This window comes from Sebastes fasciatus, chromosome 11 (assembly GCF_043250625.1).
Source record: "Sebastes fasciatus isolate fSebFas1 chromosome 11, fSebFas1.pri, whole genome shotgun sequence".
Classification (NCBI taxonomy): Eukaryota; Metazoa; Chordata; class Actinopteri; order Perciformes; family Sebastidae; genus Sebastes; species Sebastes fasciatus.
In genome coordinates this window covers 28,452,810-28,476,144 of record NC_133805.1, presented here as the reverse complement: position 1 = coordinate 28,476,144, position 23,335 = coordinate 28,452,810, and the positions used below count along the sequence as shown (strand labels likewise).

Below are 23,335 nucleotides of genomic sequence, written 5' to 3'. Positions count from 1 at the left end.
AATGGAATTCAGCCATCATTCATTTTATTATTTACACCTGCAGCTTTTCCTACTGTGACTTGTCAAAATGTCTATAAAAAGGGCCTTTGGTACAGTGAGAATATCATCCCCGGGTCATTATTAAGTACAGAAGTTAATTAAAGGTTTTATTGATAACATTTTTATGTAGACGAATATTTAAAAAAAAATAATAATAATACATCTGCAGAGCCTTTAGAAAGGTGGTGAAAAAATTATGGCTTTTCCTGTGAAAAAAATTGTTATGATTGTGAATTAATCATTTTAAAAATTTGCTGGATCCAAAATGAATGTTTTGTTTAACTCTGTGGAAGATATCTGACGTTTGGTTCCCAGTGCTAACAAGACTAAACAGATAAATGGCTGAGATTGACGGTAAGTGCCTGGCAACGACTTGTTGTGAAGTAAATGCAATGGAACATCTAGTGGCTGAATGTTATCAGTAGCACTTTTAAAGTTAAAATCTAATTTCATCAAATTAACGCTAAACATTTAACTAGAAATGACATGCTGATGATGCAAATGAGACGATTTTGAGACCCACATTTTACATGGGCTTCATCCAGTGTTTTTAATTTTAATTAAAAAAAAAAAAAAAAAGGTTTTGTCTAATATGAATTTGCAGACCTTTTGACTTCACTGTGGTTCCCAGCCTATGTGTAAATATGAGGGGTCACAATGTGATTATCAATAGGGCTGTGTATTGGTAAGAATCTGGTGATAACTGTAAACAAGACAATATATTGCGTTTTTTTTAAATCTAATGTTAGGAAAACTGTCATATATCGCAAACTGTCAATATTGCGATACTTGATACATCAGTACACCCCTAACTAACAAGCTGTGAAATAAGAAAAAAAACAATTCTTCAGGCCTCTAAAACCTTTAAAAGCCATTCAAATAGAATAATCTGAGAAGGTAACTTTCACTATTTGATGAAATGCTCCCAACTCAAAGATGTGCAACCTGTGACGAGGGATCATAAGCAGCTTCATCTTAAAGGGTCACAAGCCAAAAAAAAAGGTTGGAGACTACATTAACAGGAACAGCACAGGTGTAATTAATAACATAAATATATAAATAATGACTGTATTACAGTAAGGTGTGCCATGAGGTTCCAGGGCCCTGGTTCGTGTTATGCATGCTGGCTTATTGGGACACTTACTATGCGTTCCAATACCCATACTACCATACTATTTAGTATGCCAGAAAAAGATTTAGTGTGTCCCAATACATACTATGTCAAATGCAGTATGCCAAAAATACCAGGATGTCCTACTGCATCCGGTCACATTTTGCAGTATGCAAGCCAGCATGCTTTTCTAGCTATTCTGACCCACAATCCTTTGTTTGGCGGATATATGAGCAAGAGGGTCAAAGGCCAAGGCGTAATGTTATGATGAAGTATTATGTCCCAATTGTATGCATACTGCATGCAACGGTACGTACTTTGTAAGGGCAGCTGCAGTACGTACTAAAAGTAAAAAGAAAAAGTATGCGATTTTGAATGTGTGTTTTAAGATTGGTTTATTTTGACAAGTCAAAACAAAGACAGGTTTGTGTGAGATAAGATGACAACTCATTATTGGCATTATATTCAAAGGTCCTGCACACTCCTGCACATGAGACACAGCTCTGCTAGGATTATGTGAGATCATTAAACTCAATAGGCCCATAATGATAAAGGTGTAAGTAGTTGTCCCACCGTAAAACACGACTGTGGGTGTACCATGAGCGAGTGGAGGCTTTTAAACGTCTTGATAACTTCATTCTTATGAAACTTCTATCTATCTTTAGATGAGGAACCTGAGACAGGACATTCAGTTTCATCTGCTGTCCCACATGCTGTAGTCAAACCAAAATCCCACTGCATTGAGGACATACAAGAATAATCAGTATGAGTATAATCTAAGTAGGGCATCATCCTTTATTCTGACTTGGAGGCCACTAATCAGTTTATGAAATATGACTGTTCAGTTCTTGTTTGGTAAATGTGGAGTTTATCAAAATATCTCCTGTGACGCCATTCATTTATTTTCATAACAGCAGCTCCATCTCCTGATTGTCTGTGGTAATACACCAGTGATCTGTTGCGTTATGTTCCTTCTTTCCTAAAGTACAATGTTTAAATCTTGCAAATGTATTTATTGTATAAAAAGATCAAATGTTTTTAAAAATGAATGGGACAAAAACTTACCAATTAATCACTGTTACCCCACTGATTTGACCCACGTGTAAGAAGTTTTTTTTCTTCTTCATTTTTGTAATTCACAGTTTATGATCTTTTATATTCTAGAGTTAAACTTATGTTAAAATAAAGAGACTTTCAGCAAAGATACAGGTTGTTTAGGTGGTGGAGAAATTAGTGTAGTGAAAACACCTCACAAAAAGGGTGGGGTGGGGGTTAATGATGAATCACAGCTGCATATGTGTCTCATATTAGGCTGATTGGTAATTAGTTGCACGGTATGTCAGCTAACTTAAAAAGGTCTGATCACTTTTATGCATGCATTTTCATAATCACAAAAACTGCAAAAAAAGAAAAGGATGGTTGGGTAATTTTTTTTATTTATTTTATTTGTTTATTTAATTTTGTGTGTACATGTGTATATTGTATGTGTTTTATTATTTCATGTGCGTAGTGTTTCACTAAATTTGGTGACACTGCTGATTTCAGTCTTGTTGTAACTGTTGCCATTAGTGTGATATTGGTTATTTCTTTTATTTTTCTTACTGATGGGGTTGAGAGGGAAAAATAGATGAAAAAAATAGAAGACTACTCATTTGCTCTGTGATTTATATGCCTTGCAATGTTCTTCCAATTAAAAAAAAGGGGGGAAAAATGGTTGGGTTGTGATAGTATATTTTATGTAGCACAAATTATTTAAAGGTCCTAAATGTGTATACGAGAAATACAGGTGTCATAATATTCGTTATCATTCGCTATAGCTTATTATTGCTTTTTTTGCCTGCCGAGCGAAGTAAAGCCATGAAACAATAAGATTCAAGAAAGAGAGAATGCAATATATATATATATATATATATATTGCATTCTCTCTTTCTTTATTGTATTATCTTTTTTAGCACCTATGGGATTGTCACAATCTAATTTCGTTGTACTACACAATGACAATAAAGGGCTTGAATCTTATTGTTCATGGCTTTACTTCGCTCGGCAGGCAAAAAAAGCTATATATATATATATATATATATATATATATATATATATATATATATATATATATATATATAATATAAATAAATAAAATTATTTTCTGCATCTTCAGCAGGTAGCTTATGACCCTGAGATACCTGCTGAAGATGCAGAAGGGTTCCCATCAATGTGAATGCTCTGACCACCTTGCCACCAATGAATGTTATTTAGAGGAGGAAGTGCAACACCATGTCCTAAGTTGCTCCTGCAGTTTCTGCTTGTAGCGAAGCATCTCTGATGTTTATTTCACCTTAAATGACAGTTTTGCCAGATTACAGCTTTGTCAGATTATTGCACTATTGCATTATTAATTTGAAAATAAATTACAATTGTTACTCATATAGTCGATTAAAACAAAGTTAAAGCTAATTTAAAGACAAATCCAGGCCAATTCATCTTTGGGAGACTTTTGGTTGGGAGGGGACTGATTTTCAAAGATAACAAGGTGAGCTCGTTTTAAACACCAAATCACCCCGGTGTTCTTAATGTGACGGCTCAACTACCCACACCGCCCCCTCCGGACTGCTCTGTGACACAAAAGCAGTACACCCTGTCGAGTACTGCGCCATCGCCAGTGACGCAAGTAGCTGTGTGGTTAGAAGAAGGCTAGCTCTCTGCTCTCTCTGAATCGCTCGCTTAAAGGACGACCTAAACTAACTCATTTGACCGATTTTACCCGAAAGCAAGACATTTTACTCGTACAGGTCGTGGTGAGTATTTTGTCCCCAGACATTTTTCATTTTTCCTTCCTTTTTCTTTTGTTTTTGGATGTTTTTTCAACGATGTTTTTCCTATTTTGGACAGAACGTAGTGTGCTGGCTAGCTGCGTTAGCTTCACTAAGCTAGCTCGGACACGCTCATCCTCCTCAGAAACAGTTTTTAGAAACGCGACGCTTTGGATGCATCTTAGCTGCAGTTCCCTACATTTTTCTGCAAGTTTGTGTAGCTTTGTTTTTGTAGCGTTTATTGTGAAGATTTTTCCTTGACGGGACTGGTTTGTTTTTGGCACGCTTCTCTTCTCAGGCTAAGCTAAGCTAAGCTAAGCTGGCTAACAGCGTCAGAGGCTGCTGGTGGTTCATAGTCGCAGCTTCACCCTGATCCATCATTGTTTGCAGATTACCCACCACGCATTTATCAGCATTTTGCAGCAGGTTTTGTTTTTTGCAAGCAGAGGAAACTGGTCTGATTGCTGTGTATATTTTTTTATGCTTTTGGATTGGTGGTTTCTAGGGGCTCAGAGCCGGGAACAGGGCCGGTGTTACACACTAAAGAGCCCGGTGGTGGCGCTGTCCTGTGCTGGTCCACACTGGTGTGTTGTGTGGATGGTTTTTAGGTGATTTTTGATCCCCCAGATTTTGGTTTTTCTGGCTCAGTCAGTTTGTTTTTTGTGGAGTAGATTTTTCACCTGTTTTTTTCCTTCACTTGATGGAAGAGTGATTTTTTTTTTTCTTCTGATTTTGCAAGTTTTGGACTGCCAATGGCTTCAGTTCTGCTGTTACATAAACGTTACAAATACACATTTTATTAATTAAACGTTTATTGATCTGAATGAGTATTATGGCTGTTTATGTGTATCTAAAATCAATGCACGCCTTCACATTCACCCCTTAGTAGGCCTCAGATACACCCACAAGCCAAGGAATAACATTGTGTTTAGTCTATATGAAGTGGAAAATACATTCAAAACACATGGTGGTCCCAGAAGATCAAGGAGAGGAAAATATGCACATTCTCAAAATTGTTTGTAGTCCCTTAAGATCATGCTTAATGTTATTCTGCATCCCAGCATTGGTCACATCACTGAGTGCTAAAAGTGAAATCTCTATTATCCCTGAAAGTCTGTTTAAATATCTTCTACTTCCCCTGTCCCTCTTTCTTAAATTGAAATGGTGGAACTCACCTCTAGTATGTTTTCCTGGGTTAATGATACTTATTTTTACCTTGTCATATCCTCCTAGTTTTGATTTATTATAAGTCAGTGATACCTACTCGGTTTAATGTAATTAATTGATTAAGGAGTATGACAGAGATGGGCCAACCCAAGTTTAGACCATAAATCATGAATTTGCATTACTCCCATTACATTTAATTAGGTCGCCTATTGTTCTACTTTAAGTCACCACAGTTGATTATTAAATTTTACGCCTCTGTAATATTAAGCATTTATCACACTACTGAGTGCTAACAGCGAAATCTTTATTTTCCCTGAAAGTCTGTCTAAATATCTTCTACTTTACCTGTCCTTTTTCTTAAATTTAAATGGTGAAACTCAACTCTAGTACGTTAATTGGGTTAATGATAATAATAATAGTGCTTATGTTTACCTTGTCATATCCTCCTAGTTTTTATTTATAAGTCAGTAATACATAATTGGTTTATTAAAATTAAACTGATATGCCTGCATGATTAAGGAGTATGACGGAAATAGGCCAACCCATGTCTAGACCATAAATCATGAATTGACATAACTCCCATTACATTTAATTGGGTAGCTTATTGTCCTACCTCAAGCCACCACAGTTGCTTATTAAATATGACGCCTCAGTAATGTTTTGTCTAAACATAAAAATGCCTTTAAGTTCACATGACTTCAGTTACAGATATGATATAGAGGTCACATTAAGGTTTTTAAGGTCGGTTCACGCAAGTAGATCCTCTGCTGACATAACTCTCTAAAAGGGCTTCACCAACACTGCTTATACAGAACAAACTACAACCATGTTTCATAAGGGCTACTACACAAACAAGCATAAAGAGATCAACTAGGGCCTACCCAATACACGTTTCTGTCCAGTTAGTGATATGAGTGTAATGGTTTTGATTTGTTTCTCTTAAACATGGATGTGTACTGTATTGTCTCAGTTCTAGCAGCTTAGATGTTGCACTAAAACGTGCATTAGGGTCGGGTTGTAGTCCCAAAGTGGCTAGCTGTAAAGGGATTTACATGGAGAGACACGTGCTGTGTTAGTGTTTGCATCACCACTAAGCTCCTGTACACACTCCAACCAGGTAAGACTTGGTACAAATAACCCTGCTCAACTTGACTGAGGTGTGTTTTCTGTCACCTCAGTATAAATCGTGAGGGGCGAAGGTCGACACCAGCCCAAACTGATCCCCCCCAGCCCACAGTGTCAAACATCAGACAGACGACAGCAGCCCTGCACACAGACGCTATGGAGTGAGTGATGAATGTTCGACCCCCTGTCAGCCAGGGGGGAGGGGGTTACTGTTGATGCCGCTACTACTGTTTTCATGTTATCAGGGCTCACTTCCCGCCTCCAAATTCACACAAGTCTCTGGGCTACACTGAGTACCCGCATCCTCCCTTGTGTGTATTAGAATAATAGTATCACACCCTGTTTATTGAATAATGAGAGTCCGATGTGCAGTACCTGAAGAGAACACATTTTTAAGCCTGGATAACTCCAGTGGATATAAACAAGTGGTGCATCACAGCTAAATTATACAGTTTTCTGAACATGTGTATCTGCTCCTGCTGGGTGAAATGAACAGTAACTGTTTGTGCCCGCTTTGCCATCATATTCACCTGATTAATCCCCAAAAAACAAAATCACCCATTCCTAATTTAATACTGTACAAAAGCACCAACAGACCTACCAACAAATTCAGTTAATGAATAATTAAAAAAAATAATACTGCGAGAATCAGCCACCTCTAAACCCTGAAATCGTCAACTCTAAAGATTAAGCCTTCTTCACATCTTTGGAAAATTAGACCTGCCGCTACGTGACATTGAAAATATATTTGACGAGCCCCAAATGATGTTATAAGCTCTAATATGTCAAAACCAGGTACCTGTTTCTGTCACTCAGGTGAAGGTAAACATGTGGAAAACACTGGCGATGGTTATTTATGTTGATAATATAAAGGATCACTTCACAACACATGACTAACTGCGGTTACGTGTTGCACATATTGAACCATACAAGGCATTAAAGCTCACTTAAAAGTCCTTGAATATAATGTGCAGTAGCATACTGGAACCAGTTATTTATAAATCAGGCTAATGTTTAACCTCCTGTACAGCTGAATAAGTATCTCAAAATGTTACTATATTTTGAATGTAGCAATATAATACTATGTGGTATGAAAGAATACTCTATTGTAGCCACTTGATAACACCACACTTCATATCCTGGAAATACAACTGTCTGATTTAAAGGTTTGTATTCTAGTGTTAGTTCTTAGTAAATGTAAGTGGATGTTTTTGAGTTTGTTACAGGCCTCAAATGTGGATGGTTATTATTCTTCATTTGGTTGGTTTGTTGCGAGCATGTGGTGACAAATGAGAGATACATTTTCCATCACTGGATTATTTTTAGACTGCGAGGGAGTTAGTGGTCATTGAATAGAAGGGAAGAATATTATGCAGCTACACTTTATGCAAGGAGTAATTTCAAAGTTAAAACAGGTTTGGATGTGTCTCCTGTTGAAACAAAACGGGTAAATCGCCTCATCAACCTCCAACTTCCTGCGGCTTTCTCCTTTTTGTCGTCAGCACTTTTTTGATTTTAAACGTTTTAATTTCCCAGGACAGCCCGCTGATCATGTGCGCTGTTGTCCTGATTCACGGTCACCACAGGAGAAGCTCAGAGGGGTGAACGTGACTCATTCTGCCACTAAACCTGGGGCTTGTGTGTGTCTGTCTTCCTGCTTAGTCGTTCACCCACCGCCGCCAGCCTGATGGCCAGCAACATCACCAACAAGACCGACCCACGCTCCCTCAACTCCCGGGTCTTCATCGGCAACCTCAACACCCTGCTGGTCACCAAGGGGGATGTCGAGGCCATCTTCTCCAAATATGGCAAGATCGTAGGCTGCTCTGTCCACAAGGGCTTCGCCTTTGTTCAGTTCGCCAACGAGAGGAACGCCCGATCTGCCGTGGACTCCGAGGACGGGAGAATGATTGTCGGGCAAGTGCTTGGTAAGGATTCAATGTTTAAGTTTTTTTTTTAATGACTATACTTTTAAGCTAAATCTGTTCTCGTATTTTAAGCCGGTAGGACAGCAGTTCCTAACCTTTAGAGCTTGCGACCCCATAAAACAAAACACTATTTTAAGGTCCGGTGCGTAGGCTTTGGCAGCATCTGGAGGCGAGGTTGCAGATTGCAACCACGTGAAACTTTAGAGCCATTGTTTGGTTTGTCCGTTCTGAGCTACTGTAGAAAACATGGCGGCCGGCTGTGTGAAGAGGACCCGCTCCCTATGTAGATATAAACGGCTCATTCTCAGGTAACGAAAACACCACTCTTTTTATCAGGTGATTTATACACTAAAGAAAACATACTTATTCATATCGTATTCCATTTCTGCCTATAGATCCCTCGAAATGTTACACACTGTTCCTTTAAGGTCCTTCGCCACAGGTTGCATAATGTAAACAGTAATATTAAAGGTTATTTTATCTGAATGAGTTGAATAATATTAAGGCATTAGGAGGTAAAATTAACAAATACCTCACAAGAAAAAAAGCAAAGAGAAGAGAGAAATCTGAAGAGAGAGAAAAAAACCTACTGGCAGATTTACCTTGTGAATCCGTGGTGCGTTTCTGGTCTCTCGGTTGGGAACCTCTGCAGTAGGAGACGATGGTGCCAAAGCTATGGACAAAAAATCGAAACACTACAAGTTAATCTCTCAAGGCTGCAGCTTTAAAATGTGAAGTTCTGCTGCACTTTTAACTCAAAAGATTTAGCTTTCTGTTGTGACCTCCTGCGAGGTTAAAGATCCAAACATATTTAAGACAAGAAAAGTCTGCGTTGAATCATGTGCGATAAGATTTTCCCACAAACTACTCCATATGCAAATATTTTCACAAGCACTTCTGGACACAAGAAGTTTCCTACTTCACTGAAACATCCATTTAGTGGGATGGAGGTTTCAGGGTTTCCACATCACACATGCGTAAATTGCATACTGGATTATGATTGGTATTCCAAACTATTATACTTGTGTGCCGTTCACATCTTAAATTCAGATTTAAGGTGAGCTCAGATAAACTTTCCTCCTTCAGCAGATGAATGTGAAAACACTTAGTGTAAAACTCTGCACATACATCATTCTGCACAAGAGAAATAATAATAAGCAACATAACATTTTTAAGTGAAGGGGGAATTTGAGTGACAATTCTAAGTGCACATTGAGTCTACAACTGTTGTATGAAATGTGCTATATAAATAAAACTCGAATAAGTAAGTTTGTGTTGGACAAACGTCCAGCTCTGAGTACAATGAGACGCTGAGAACAAGACGTTCAAGTGTTGGTAAAACTCCAAATGCATTGTTAATCTTTCCAACATGTTGGCTTCAGTTCATAGTAAGTTTATTTCGATGGTAATTTTCAAAATCTATTCTAAAGGTAAAATAATGCTCAATTTTCAAAACAGTTTAGTAGTTAGAGGAACTTTATCTGAAGTCCTCTCACCACTCATTGATCTGTGATCTGTTTTTTGTTTTTTTTCTCAGACATTAACCTGGCTGGAGAACCCAAACCACACAGGTCAAAAACCACCAAACGCTCGGCCGGAGACATGTACAGGTCAGTCTCTGACACTGATTCTGATACTAACAACGCCACAGCTGTACACACTTCTCAAGAAGAATACCTCAAGTGAGCGTGGCGAAAAAAAAAAGCAAAAGTATCATAAAAGCTCAGCTGACTTGAGAAGAATTGATGGTGTCACCGTCTGCATATTTCCTCACACTGACTCTTTTTGTCTTTTCTTCCTGAACAGCAGTTCCTCATTTGAACTCGACTATGACTTTCAGAGAGATTATTACGACAGGTGAGTCTCCCTTTGTCGCTCCACTTGACAGAAACGGTGACACATTTTTGTCTGTCACCCGTTCTGTATTTCCTGAATTCTTCCCGTCACTCTGCTTGTGTCTGCACAATGCTGTAAATCATGCGTAACAATAGTGTTTTGTTGACGCTGAAAGTAATGCATAATGTTTACTTTTAGTCTGTGAGAGTAGGTGACACATTTATCAAATAAAGTCTTTACCTCATTGAATAAAACTGTAAATTTCCACCACAGAGCACTCAAGACTAGACTAGAGTCTGTTAATTTGTCTTTAACATTGTCCTGTGTTTGATCCAAGAATGTACTCGTACCCGTCCCGTGTTCCCGCTCCCCCTCCGCCCTTGTCGCGGGCCGTGGTCCCGTCCAAGCGCCCGCGGGTCGGCGTGAGCGGAGGAAGCAGCCGGCGAACCAAGAGCGGCTTCTCCTCTTCCTCCAAGAGCGGTCAGAAGACTTCCTCTTCCAGAACAAGTGAGATTATCATTATTACATTCAATTATTTTTTACTTGGGAGGAAAAATGAATGGTGGCACCATCTAAGCTGTTATGAGTATTAAAGTGGTACAACAGTCAAAAAATAAACTAAGCCACTGAAATTAAAGTTTTCCTGAGATGATTATGTGCATATGGTTGCACAGGATTTTCAAGTACCACGCTAACTTTATATTAAATTAATTAGTAGGTGTGGTGGACACACGCAATGTTTTGATAATCAATCGCCATTAATCAAACAAAAACTAGACATTAGCATGTTTCAGTATCTAAAATGTAAGTATTTCCTGCTTCTGTGTCTTTCATGTCTTTGCTAATCAAACACTTTTGGCTCTTTTTAATTATTATTTAGACAACGTAAGCTGTAATTGTTAGATTTAGGGCTGAAACAGTTAGTTGATCGACAGAAAATTAACCAGCAACTATTTTGATAATTGAGTAATTGTTTAGTCAGTAGGCAAAATGGCCCAAATTCTCTGGTTCAAGCACTGTGTGTGAAATCGGATAAATTGGTCAGACAAAAACATGCAATTTGAAAACTAGGGAAATTGCATTTTTCAGCATTTTCTGTATCAATAACTATAGGTAATAAGTCACAGCCCTTGGCACAAATGAACTATTTTAACCAGGCCCAGTTTATGTTAATCTTTATTGGACAGTTGTATGTTTGTCTGTGGATGGAAAAGATTTCTTATCACTATTTACAAGCCTTTTGTCTCCATCATATATGACTCAAGTTGCTCACTCTGCAGTGAAAGTGGATGAGCTTCAGACCATCAAGCGGGAGTTGACTCAGATCAAAAGCAAAGTGGATGACCTGCTGGATAGCCTGGAGCGCATGGAGAAGGACCACAGCAAGAAATCTGGTAGGGAGGGACGCAGTATGATTTTTTTAAAGGGGAGTGGAGAGTGTCTGACTCTTACTTCTGTAGTCATTTTTCTCTTGGTAAAATACACAAACGGATGCACTAGTATTTGACCAGATGGGTTGCACAGAGCCACAACTTCTCTGACTCTGATTTCTGAATTTCCGGCAGGAGGCAAGGGTATGAAAACGGAGCCAGGCGAGGTGACTTCACCTCTGCACCCAAGCAAGAAGGACGAGGGGTTAAAGAGAGAGAGGGAGTGCCAGGAGATGAACGACTCCGACGAGGAGGAGGACGACGACGAGGGCGACCTGCTGGAGGAGGAAGAGGTGCCAATGCCACTGTTTTTATTTAGCTTAGCATTAAGAGCGACTGACACATTTCATGACTATTTTCATGCCAGCACCAAGACAGGTTTTCAGTGCATACACCAAAATTCTAACTGAAAGCCCTTAACCCTTAAAATAATCTTATTTTAAAACTGTTTAGTTTGACCTATGGCCTTGAGGTGGATTACAGGGTCCAGCCCACATAGAGATAACAAGTTCAATGACATCAGTGTTGAAATGATGAGTGGATCAACAGGACATATATTTCTAACAATTTTTGATGCTTGATTAATCATATAAGTCAAATATCAAGCAGAACATTTGCTATTTCCAGCTTTTGAAATATTAGAATTTGCTGCTTTTCTTTGTTTTTATATAATTTGTAGTTTTAATGATGTCACCTCGGGCTCTGGCAATTATGATGGGTATTTTTTTATATGCGATAGGCTAGATGATTAACCAATTTACCCCAAAAAATTAATAACAAGAGCTCCAGTAAAATGATCCAGGCTGATATATCGGCCACTATTGGCTCATTGCAGATATATTGTATATGTATCTGTGTGTAAGACGGCCTAAACGTAACAAGACATTTCAGTACAGAAGATCAAGTGTGGCGTCGTTTAGAAACGGTGTCACATTACATCGTTTGTCCAGCAGAGAGAGCCGACAAGTTGATTTTTACTCTGTAAAATATCCCACGCAGTAAAATATCCCACGCAGTATGTGTCTTGGTCACAATTATTTAAAAAAAAAAAAAATTTAAGGGTATCAAGATTGTTTGTTTTCGTTTTTTAGATTACTTTTATATTCTCATATCTTGTATGAGTCAGGCTATATTAAGTCAATTGACTAGTTGCAGCTCTAGATACTTTGACACCAATAGTAGCACACCAGTATATTTGTGTAATCCTAAAAGTAATTTCTTTAAACCCTTTTTAAAACTCACGTGTTGTAAACCTTTACATGTTTAAAGTGTTCACATTACGCCCCACCGCTGTTCTTACACGGCATTAAAGTTTTATTACATTTCATCACTAAATCACCTGTCACTCATTCAACCTGCAGGTGAAGAGCCAAGGGGAAGAGGATGATGAGGAGGAGGAAGGAGAGCACGTGGAAGGTGACGACGAAAGCGTCAACGGCGAAGAGGACTCGTAGGCACGGACCGCACCGACGCATGCAGCGTACACTCAGCTTCCCGTAGGAACTCGGACTCCTGTTTTAACACATGTTGTAGAGCAAACACACACAAGCATGGTTCACACTATCTGTTGTCCCATTGTCCCTAAAGCCGATAGTTTTTTCTGTTTGGTTTTTTGTTGTTATTTTGGCCAGTTGTCCATTGTTGCTGTGACGGGAATAACTAGCTGTAGGTTTCGGTTTGTGTTTTTACGGCGTCGTTACTTGCCTTCAGGAGAAGACGGATTAACACAAGACTGTTAATGTTCTCAGAGACGACAGCTCGACGGACATGTCTTAACGAGAGGACGGAAATTCAGCTACGATAGAACGGTTTTTAGGTTCAGTGTGTTTTTTCTTCATCGGTGAGTTTGTTTGACCTTGTGTGTCTGTATGTTAATGTCAGTTTTTTATACTATTCAGTTTCAGTTCAAATGTAAAGAAATAAATTGCAATAAAATATTAAAATGGAAAAAGTGCTCTGTTTTTTCTTTTTTCCCCACAAACTACAGCACGGCGGTGATTTCTGGGGAAACAAAGTGAATTTTCTAGTAACAATGAAACCGACTAAAATGATGCACAACTATTAATTTATCCTCCAGTTAACAAAAATAAAAAGAGCACTTCCTTCTGCGAAAGAGCTTACAGGAATTGTACGCAAAGGTAAAACCAAAGTTTATTACAACTTTTTAAAAACAGTGTAGCTTTGGCCACCGGTTCTAAAAGTTATGAGAACCTTATAATCCCCGAAGTAATTAAGATCTCTTAAAGGAACAGTGTGTAGGATCTAACAGTGAGGTGAGGAGATTGCAACCAACTGAAGCCTCTCCTGTGTGCCAAGCGTGTTGTAGAGCTACGCTGGCCGACACAAAAACACAAATGCGGTGATGGGCGCGAGTAACGTTATCGACTACGGCCCAAGCAGGAAAAGTTAAGAGTTTGGTTTGTCCGTTCTGGGCTACTGTAGAAACATGGCGGACTTCATGAAGACGGTACCCCTCTCCCTACGTAGATATAAACATCTCATTCTAAGGTAACGAAAACACGATTCTTTTCAGGTGATTATACACTAAAGAAAACATACTTATTATATTCCATTTCTGCCAATAGATCCTCCTAATTGTTACACACTAGTCCTTTAATGTGCTAATATTACTAAAAAGTATCAAGGGGGCTCAAGCGGTCAGATGACCTTAATATGTTGTAACGAGGGCCCCCGGGCTAGTTGGATTTATTTGGAGAGGACACTCTTCCACAGTACTTGCTATACATTAGGTGTGTACATACGGTTTCCCACTTCAATGAGCTGTCAGTCAGCGCGATAACATGTTTCAGTGCCACTAATTTCTTTAACACAATCAATCTTTCGGCGGTTGTAGCGGTCTCAGTATTAAAGCTAGAATGAAGATACTGGTTTCATATGAAACTAGAAAACCTAAGGAATCCATTGGTTCCAACCATGTTATACTAGTTTAAACTATCTTAAATAGCCAGTAGCTTAAATAACACTCCAAAGTTGCGCTAAATTTTGGTGAGACTGTCATGGCCATTTTCAGAGGGGTCCCTTGACCTCTGACCTCCAGATATGTGAATGTAAATGGGTTCTATGGGTACCCACGAGTCTCCCCTTCACAGACATGCACACTTTATGATAATCACATGCAGTTTGGGGCAAGTCATAGTCAAGTCAGCACACTGACACACTGACAGCTGTTGTTGCCTGTTGGGCTGCAGTTTGCCATGTTATGATTTGAGCATATTGTTTTATGCTAAATGCAGTACCTGTGAGGGTTTCTGGACAATATTTGTCATTGTTTTGTGTTAATTGTTTTCCAATAATAAATATATAAATACATTTGCATAAAGCAGCATATTTGCCCACTCCCATGTTGATAAGAGTATTAAATACTTGACAAATCTCTCTTTAAGGGACATTTTGAACAGATAAAAAAAGTGATTAATTTGCGATTAATTGCGATTAACTATTTGAATCGATTGACAGCTCTAATTGCAATACAATGTCAATAAAGACCATCATCATCTTGCATCATCCATCTGCACCAGTTTCATGTATTGAAAATACAGCAAAACAAAAAGAACAAGCTTGATTTAAAATGTGTCCTCAGTGTTACGTCATCTGGTGTATTCTGTCATTTTATGCTGTACTCTGATTGGTCGGTGTGTAGTTGGGGGTCGTCACAGCAGTCACACTGAGAATTTGCTCCTAAATTTGGACAGATTTCCCAAACCTTTACATCTGCCGATGATGAGCATGTCTTGGTTTGATTTTAAGATCATTGTTTTGGATTGATGACCAAAAGATTTCATCATGTTTTCTCTCGTGAACAACAGCAATGTGAAATCACAATTATAGCAGCTTTTAGTAACATTTATTTCTCATTTTGTAGGAGTAAAGTGCAAAAACAGATGTGTTGTTGATGTCATATACAACTGAATCGATTAGTTGATTGTTTTTAAAGCAAACATCCCTTATTTCAGCTTGCAAATTGTAAGGATTTGCTGCTGCTTTTAGTGTTATGTAAGAGAAATCTGAATGTGTTTAGGTTAGTTGACCGGTTGCTCAGGCAAAACGATCACTTTGTAACATCGCTTTAAGCATTTAGAAAAACTGTGATGGGCATTTCCCACAAAATCATTTCATTTTATTCAGTAACTGAGATAATTGTTAGTCACAGCCCTAAAGTCATGGTTGGTTATGTAATGTCTACCACGACAGGAAGTGTAATTCACTATGTGGAGAAAAACCTTGTGAGTGAATAAAGTGACGCAACAAACAAATAAACCAGAATTTCATTAATTTCTTTATTGTTATTTTAGAACTCCTTCGCCGTACCCTTAAAAGTTATTTTACAGTCACAGTACATTTCACATGTAGAGAATAGAATAGAATAAACACACTCTTGGGTTGGGTTTCTCATTGAGGATGTTGGCTGTTTGTCATTTGAGGTTAACTGCCAAGATGTTACGATAAACAACTCAAACTCGTCCGTCAACTAGCATTGGCAGAAATTGCTTGTGGCGCCGGACGGACGGGTTTAGGTGCAAAAGTTCACACAAGTGCAAAACCGTAATATAGATATAGATATAAAGTATAAAGTCCTATGCAGAAAATTAAATAATTATTTACCACAAGAAGTCCTTGCAAAAGCCACATGAATATAATTTTTTTTTTTAGCTGGAGTTTCAGCTCAAAGTACAAACAGTGCAAAAGATAATTAAAACAAGTCCAAATAAGTTGAGTTTTCAGTTACATTTGTTCCCATAGCTTGACACTCAGTTTTTCCCTTCATTGTATCCAACCGGACAGGACTTTCAAGCTCTCAGCATGACGAACAGGGTGAGGACGCTCATCAGGGACAGAATAGCTGGCAAAAAAAGAGACAAAGGGTGTTTATCACAAAATGTTCTTCCTCTTCTTCTGTTTATTCTTTAATGACATGGTGAGTCTTTGGCATCCAGCCATCCAGATAGTTTTGTTTTTATTGGCCGAGGTTTTGAAATATCCATCGACGGAGGAATGGAGTTTGGTTTGTGGTGCTCACAACATTGAAAAATGACACTGATAAAGCTCAACAGCTTCATCTCTTTCCGTAAACGTCGACCCAGGTACTCTGAATATTTGTAATTTTTTTAACATTTACATGCTTTTGCCCACAGGCCACAGTGGTCATATAAACCATAACCATAAATAAACCAGCATTCCAAGCGTTTTTAAAATTGAAGTGGCTACACTGGCCAAACAAAACATCTCGGAACCAATCAGCTATCGGTCGAACGACAGATATGAAAGCAGAATCTGTTTATAGAGATTATTCTATAACTAACTGAATTTAACTTTTATTCAGTCTATATTGCATTTAATTAATCACCTTCATTTTATAATGAATAAACAGGAATAAACAGATTTATTTTCCTTCTCTGTAACACTTATTTTACAGGTCTCGAATTTTCTTAAAACCTCTTTTGAAATTTCCTGGAAAAAGATGCGTAATTTGTTAGTAATAACAGAGAAAACGGAGTTATCTGACATTACTACGTTAAGTTTAGTTTATAAACTGCTTTTTATTTCCTGAGGAATTGTGTGAAAGAACTGCTCCATTTACACCAGAGTAAATATTCATTCATTACTCATGTATTATTGGAGCTTTTCCCCATAATTAGTAGCAAATTAAAAAAAATTTCCCAGGAACTTTCCTAAGAATTTACAATTAAATATCAGTTTCTTTCTAGGATACTATAGGACCCATAAAATAAACCTCGTTATCTAGTTACTGCAGTTGTGGATTGCCCTCAAATGTGTTATTAGGAAACAAAATCCTTCTGGACCAGAGCATCTGAAGTATATATATGAATATATAACAGCAGTGTGTTGTTTACCATGAGGGTGGACAGCTCCGCCGCTGTTGGCCATTGTTGTGGCGGGTGCTGCTGTGGTGGCGGGGATGTTGGCCATCGGGTTGGAGATGTTCAGAAGAGGTGTGGTCAGTCGGACGACGCTGGGGCCAAAACCACCTGAACAATTACATGAGGGGGACAGAGCAGTGGAAGGTTAGACACACATTAATAGTCTTGGCATTTATACCAGTAATCTGGTGTCAAATATGTGTGTATTGACATGAAAAAACATACAGTAAAGATTATTTTCCATTTAAGGTCAATTTGTCCCCTCATACCACTGTTTTTGTTTCTACATTAAATTCATACTATTTAAAGTATACGGAAACTGTGGTACAAACTAAAACTTATGTAATATGTCATGCCAATATAAACAATTTTATATATATAAAAAATATAAATATGTGCATGATTGGCACTTTACATCAGTGATAGAGGATGTATTCAGATACGTAGCTTAAGTAAAAGTACTAATACCACACTGTGAAAATACTCTGTTACCAGTTAAAGTCCTGCATTGAAAATGTTAAGTAAAAGTATTAGTATAATCAGGAAATGTACTTAAAGTATTAAAAGTACTCAATGTAGAAAAATGTCCACTGTGACTGTTATACTATTATATATTGTATCATATTATTATTATTACTCAGGCATTAATATAAAAGCAGGATTTTACAAGTTGGTTGAGGTGGAGCTCATTTTGAACTATTAAATAATTATTATTTTCATGATGGATTAATCTGCTGATCATTTTCTTCATTAATCGATCGATTGTTTAGTTTGTAAAAATTTTGAAAATGGTGAGAAATGCTTCACAACCAATGGTATAAACCTTGAAATTATTAACAAATATCAAAATTATTAAAAAATAAAGGTAGTAAAACATCACATTTGCGGAGCTGAAACCATGAAATGTTTTTGCATGAAAAATGCCGATTATAAAACAAAACATCTTTTTAAAGCTCTTCATATGTTTTTTATGTAAGTAACTATTAACTATAAGTGTCAAATAAAAATAATGGAGTAAGAAGTAAAAGTGGAATATTTCCCTTTGAAATGTAGTGGAGTAGAAATATAAAGTGGCATGAAAGAAAAGACTAGTAGTACCTTACAAGTACCTCAAAATTGTATATAATTACAGTACTTGAGTAAATGTACTTAATTCCACCACTGAACAACATACATTATTACATTGTGAATTTATGTGTCCACTCACTTGAATTATAAGTCCCATTCAGGAGGATTATCTGGTAGTTGGTATCCATCATGGTCCTGGTGGTGGAGGAGTTCGCGTTTGGGATATCGAACTCACAGGAAATTATATTTCCGTTCACCAAACCAACGATTTCTTTCGTTCTCTAGAAAGATAATGTGACATAAAGTAAATGTGATAAGGTAAAATAAGAAGAATATACAGCAACGTTTTAGCAAAAGCAAATCAAATTGGGAAAAACTATTTTAAAAGATACAACATAAAATATATTTACACACAGAAATCATTTTAAATAACACTTTTTGCCTCAATTGAATTAGAGAAATTTGTAATGTTGGTGAATTATGGTCCAATATTATGACTGCTCTGTCTCTGTGGATGTAAAGGATCATTTTGTAGCTTTTTTTTTGTAGGTTTACATGTTTTTAGCACGATTTCCCACAGACTCTCAGAATTTCACATCTCTGCAAGTTTATTTTAACTTGAATTCTTGAATCCTTGTCTGAAACTGTAGGTTTGTTAAGTATCTGATCAATAAGTGCATTAATTAAACTGCATTTATGCTTATTATTATCTTATCATAAGCAATATAAATAATCGTGACTTAAAGCTAGAGTTGGTAATCTTCAAAAACATTCTTTTGTGATATTTGTTGAAATTCCCATTACATCCTGACAATCAATAAAAAAATAACAAAAAAAGAAAAGACGGTATCTGTGGCTGTTGCAGGACTGTAATAAACCTGTCCAATTAGCTCATTCAGCCTGAATACAATTATTGAATGCCCTACCCGTCTGTCTACAAATGCATTTCCTTATGCAAACATCTCTCTCTATGACAGTAGATTTGTGGCCTCACCCTCTCAGTTGGCATCAGCGTGTTATTGGCGTTGAATCTCTGCCGTGTCCGGAAGAAGAACGACCCATTGTTGGACATGTTTTGAGAGCAGATGAAAAGCATGCTGGTGCCCTGAGGAAAGAAATTGTGGTGAAAGGATGAGATGATTTCCTTGAAGTGCGGACAATGACAAATTCCAACAGTCAAACAGTGTCTTTGTTAAGGCTGGAAATAAGCCAATAAAGTGATGAAACAATCCAGAGTTTAGTTTTGTCTTTGTGTTCACCTGGGATGACTAAGGCTTACTGGGTATTATCATTGTGCAATATTTTTTTTACGTCTGCTTCCCTGTTGCATGTATCTCGTGTCTTTGTGCGTTCATGTCAAGGTCTCACATAGTTCTGGAAAGTTTCTTTTAAGTTTTAATGTACGACAAGTTACAGTTGGTATCTCGGTAATGTTGAGCTACAGCAGGTGAAACATGGAAGGATGATGTTATGTTCCGATATAATTTCATTGGTAATAAGACCAAGTTTATTACTTTTTCTGTGAAGAGATAGCAGCCATATAGCACCTGTTGCCTTCCTCAAACGTGGTGGACAAATATTATTTCATACTATGTCCCAATTCAGGGGTCCATTTGCTTATACAGAATACATCATAATGGACTTAACGTTTCCTCCATATTTAGGCAGAGAGAGAAATTAAGCCTTCTTTTGCCCAAATTATGAAAGACACAATGATGTATTCTTTACAGCCTTCAGTATTTTATAATAGAAACACTGTCCAGTTGTTTAATGGACTATTCAGGCAGTCCTTATCAACTAAATACATATTGCATCAAGTCAATAAATGCCACATGGTCATATTTAACAGGTATTTGGATTCAGGTGGTCATGAGTCACTGGTGAACTAGATCAATAAAAGTATAAATTAAGAAGCAAGTCAATTTGCTTTCGCACGGAGCCAGGACATAACAACAGGGCGTTCCATAAAAATGGATTCTGTGTCATGACATTTGCCTGATGTCTATCATTAACATGTAAACTCAGGTATCAGGAAACTTGTTTCAGGTCACCACTGGTATTTGGCTGTTAGAGGACAACTTCCTGGTGGAAAGTTTTGACTGCCTAACCCATCATAACATTTGGTCTCTGTGAAACTCGTTTGGGGAAGAGGAGGAGATAATACACTGTATGTTTTGGACTCTGGAAACAAGTTCCCGTTTCCAAACACATACCTGTACTGTTTGTATAAAGTCACATTATTTTGAAAACCTTCCTGCTTAAAAGGGACATGAGACACAAATATGTGTCCAATTTAGCAAAAAGATGTTTGAAAGTGGCCACCACTACATTGCTTTGTTTGTGCCTTACCATTGTGGCATTCGTAGTGAGACCAAATGCGACGAATCCCATGGAGTATCCCCTGAGTTCGATGGACAGTTTAGTGCCGTTGGGAGCCATTGAGGTGCCGGCGGCCACAGACGCAAACAGACAGCCTCCAGTTGTGGCAGCAGGATCGCAGTCTCCTGGGGTCTCCACACACAGTTTAGTGGTTCCGCAACCATCTCGAGTGATGTTCACCTGGAAGACACACACATAAACACAAATAAGGGCTTAAATCATCTGCATCTCCCCTCACTGCGACTGGATTGAATTCTTGTTCTCCAGCCGGGTTATGAGAATATGTTGCAGTAAAACTAGAGCTAATAAAGCTGAAAACTGTTATTTTCTGCTGCTTTTTTGCCCTCTAGAGCAGTGAGACGTCATTAGCAGTGAGTCACTAGTTCTAGCTGATTCTGCATTTTATTTGTTTTGATGTGTAAAAATGCAGACATTGTGTAAATTGTCAGGTATCTTGACAACTTTGCTGAGTTAAAGGGGTATGCCACCAATTTTACACATGAATTTCAGTCTACATGTGATGAGGAGTACTATTCAGCCTGTTGTAAAATGTCTTCTGTGGCTCTGGAGAAGCTTTCTAAAATCTGAGATGTCAACTAAATAAGATGCTATTGAGTTGCATTATGGGAATCGTATAGGATCCAGCATTTTTGGGATCTTGACCCATACTACGGACTAAAAGTCGGAATATCTTGACCCAGTCCAAACACAGGAAATGTGCCAGATCTTTGATACATCACTATACAGAAAACGCAATATTATCTAAAAATGATCATCAGCATTAACAGCTTTAAAGACCCCGACATAAACCCTTGTGTTGGTTTGTTACATTTAAAAATGTATTTGGACATTTCTATAAACCTTTGAAATATAAAGAATAAAAAATAGCTTGTGAGGATTTTTTTTTACTCTAAATACCAGCTTTTTAAGCAACATATCATTTTATTTTCAATTCTAAAACTCAAATTTTGAAAGTAATCCAACAATTATGATAGTTATCGGTTTAAAGTACAATGGTCAAGCGGGCATTGTGGTGATTTACACCGAGAGGATTAAAGTGAAGGAAATCCAACCTGTGTAGTATTATTGGCAAATGACAAATGAGCGGTTCCTTGGACATCCGGTGCCACGTAAACCACCAGTGCAGCAATCAACAGGATCATTCCTCGTTCCATTTCTAACAAGGAAACGCAGTAGACAAACAAAAAGCACAGAGTTAATATTAAAATGTCTGATGAAATCTTAATAACTCAAACAGTTCTTATCATATTCATACCTGATGGCATTATTAACATTTCTGAAGTCAAAATTTGTATGATTCATTCATTTAAGCACAATTATAGTAAAGTATACAATTGTAATTCTGAGAAATCCCATTTGGTTCAGTGAAAAGATGCTGAATTATACAAAAACAGTATTCATAGATTAGAATTTACAATATGAATACAGCTCTGTTCACCACAATTTCATATAAACTATAAACAAAACCTACAAAATCATAAAAAAAACATTAAGAAAACCAACTCAAACAACTTTCACAATCAGATCGTCAGACCAGATCAAAAATCATTGACCAAAATTACTACTATACTATACAGTATGTACTATAATACGTAGTATTAATAGTCCATTTTGCCTTCGTTTGAGACAACCATTCCAATTTTTTATAATCTGTAATTTGAACGCCAGTTTATTTCAAACTATTTGTTGAGCTATTTCAGGGAAAATTGACTCTTAAATCATCATATTTGGAATAATCCAACAGTCTCTTCAATCACACAGCAAAATAGATTTATTTCTTTAAAATCATTGCTATTACTTACAATTATTGCAGTTAACGTTATTAAACTGTAAAAAGTAGCTACTGATAATAGTAATAATAAAAAAATATTAATTTAATTAATTAATTTAATTTATATTAATAGCAATCACTATTCACAATCACAAGTTTTCCTGAGAGACTTACCTGAGCTGTAAAAGTCAAATGCTGAGTTGCAAGAATTTTCTTTGTTCAGTAGTTTCTGCTCTTCTGTGTGCGTATGATCCCTGATGATGATCTAAATCAGTGAACGTCAGCGCTGACTCTTAACGGTGGTGATGCAGGAAGGGGAAGGGACTTTCTGCAGCATCCTGAAGAGGGTGTGGCCTTCCCCTCATTTACTAGACCTGCCCGACAGGTGTGTAATCCAGGATGCAAACAAGCTTAGTCATCGTTGAGGGGAAATACATTTCTGGTTCTGCTGAGCAAGATTTGACCCCACAAAGCACCTCCGTTAAGAATTGATTCAAAAGTGTATTGTAGATCAAAGATTGGTTAATAGATTGTGAGCCTATTCAATTGTTCATCCACTTTACACATTAACATAATTAATTATCCTCTTATAATGTAGTCTGTCATCTTATGGGGCACCAAAATTATTAATCTGCCAAATAAAGACTCATAAAGAGATTCTATTTCAAAGTTATTAAAATCACAGTTTAAATATATCTTTAAATCAATATATGTCACTATTGGTTATAACTGAAGTCATTAGCTGTTTTCTTA

The 23,335-nt window shown here is 37.4% G+C and overlaps 2 protein-coding genes across 18 annotated transcripts; one reads left to right on the top strand and one right to left on the bottom strand.

Annotated features, from left to right (window-relative positions):
- Positions 1-2,462: 2,462 nt before the first annotated feature.
- On the top strand, positions 2,463-13,394 carry LOC141777631 (heterogeneous nuclear ribonucleoprotein C). Of its 17 annotated transcripts, none has more exons than XM_074652067.1 (9): positions 2,463-2,573; positions 6,303-6,410; positions 7,912-8,177; positions 9,715-9,859; positions 9,984-10,034; positions 10,351-10,520; positions 11,279-11,407; positions 11,582-11,736; positions 12,805-13,394. In XM_074652067.1, exons 1-9 carry the CDS (start codon positions 2,566-2,568, stop codon positions 12,895-12,897), a joined length of 1,125 nt encoding a protein of 374 aa, XP_074508168.1. In that variant the 5' UTR covers positions 2,463-2,565; the 3' UTR covers positions 12,898-13,394. The 17 variants fall into 17 exon arrangements, with proteins under 17 accessions (XP_074508168.1, XP_074508170.1, XP_074508167.1 ...); XM_074652069.1 differs by having other exon boundaries at positions 2,464-2,573; positions 11,294-11,407; XM_074652066.1 differs by having other exon boundaries at positions 2,467-2,573; positions 9,987-10,034; positions 11,579-11,736.
- Positions 13,395-15,722: 2,328 nt separating this feature from the next.
- LOC141777628 (putative ferric-chelate reductase 1) lies at positions 15,723-22,886 on the bottom strand. Its single transcript, XM_074652061.1, has 7 exons — positions 22,757-22,886; positions 21,864-21,967; positions 20,761-20,970; positions 19,406-19,516; positions 18,551-18,692; positions 17,317-17,451; positions 15,723-16,304 (listed from the first exon to the last, which is right to left on the bottom strand). The coding sequence occupies exons 2-7, from the start codon at positions 21,963-21,965 to the stop codon at positions 16,252-16,254; spliced, it is 753 nt and encodes a 250-aa protein (XP_074508162.1). The 5' UTR covers positions 21,966-21,967; positions 22,757-22,886; the 3' UTR covers positions 15,723-16,251.
- Positions 22,887-23,335: the final 449 nt, after the last annotated feature.

Bases quoted from the DNA above. Each gene is read 5' to 3' on its own strand.
- LOC141777631 (XM_074652065.1), top strand. The intron at 10,035-10,350 runs GTGAGTCTCCCT...GTTTGATCCAAG, and splicing joins CAGAGAGATTATTACGACAG to AATGTACTCGTACCCGTCCC. The intron at 11,737-12,804 runs GTGCCAATGCCA...TTCAACCTGCAG, and splicing joins ACCTGCTGGAGGAGGAAGAG to GTGAAGAGCCAAGGGGAAGA.
- LOC141777628 (XM_074652061.1), bottom strand. From the start codon at position 21,965: ATGGAACGAGGAATGATCCTGTTGATTGCTGCACTGGTGGTTTACGTG. The intron at 18,693-19,405 runs GTGAGGCCACAA...TTATCTTTCTAG, and splicing joins CGCTGATGCCAACTGAGAGG to AGAACGAAAGAAATCGTTGG. The intron at 17,452-18,550 runs GTGAGTGGACAC...GTAATTGTTCAG, and splicing joins GAATGGGACTTATAATTCAA to GTGGTTTTGGCCCCAGCGTC.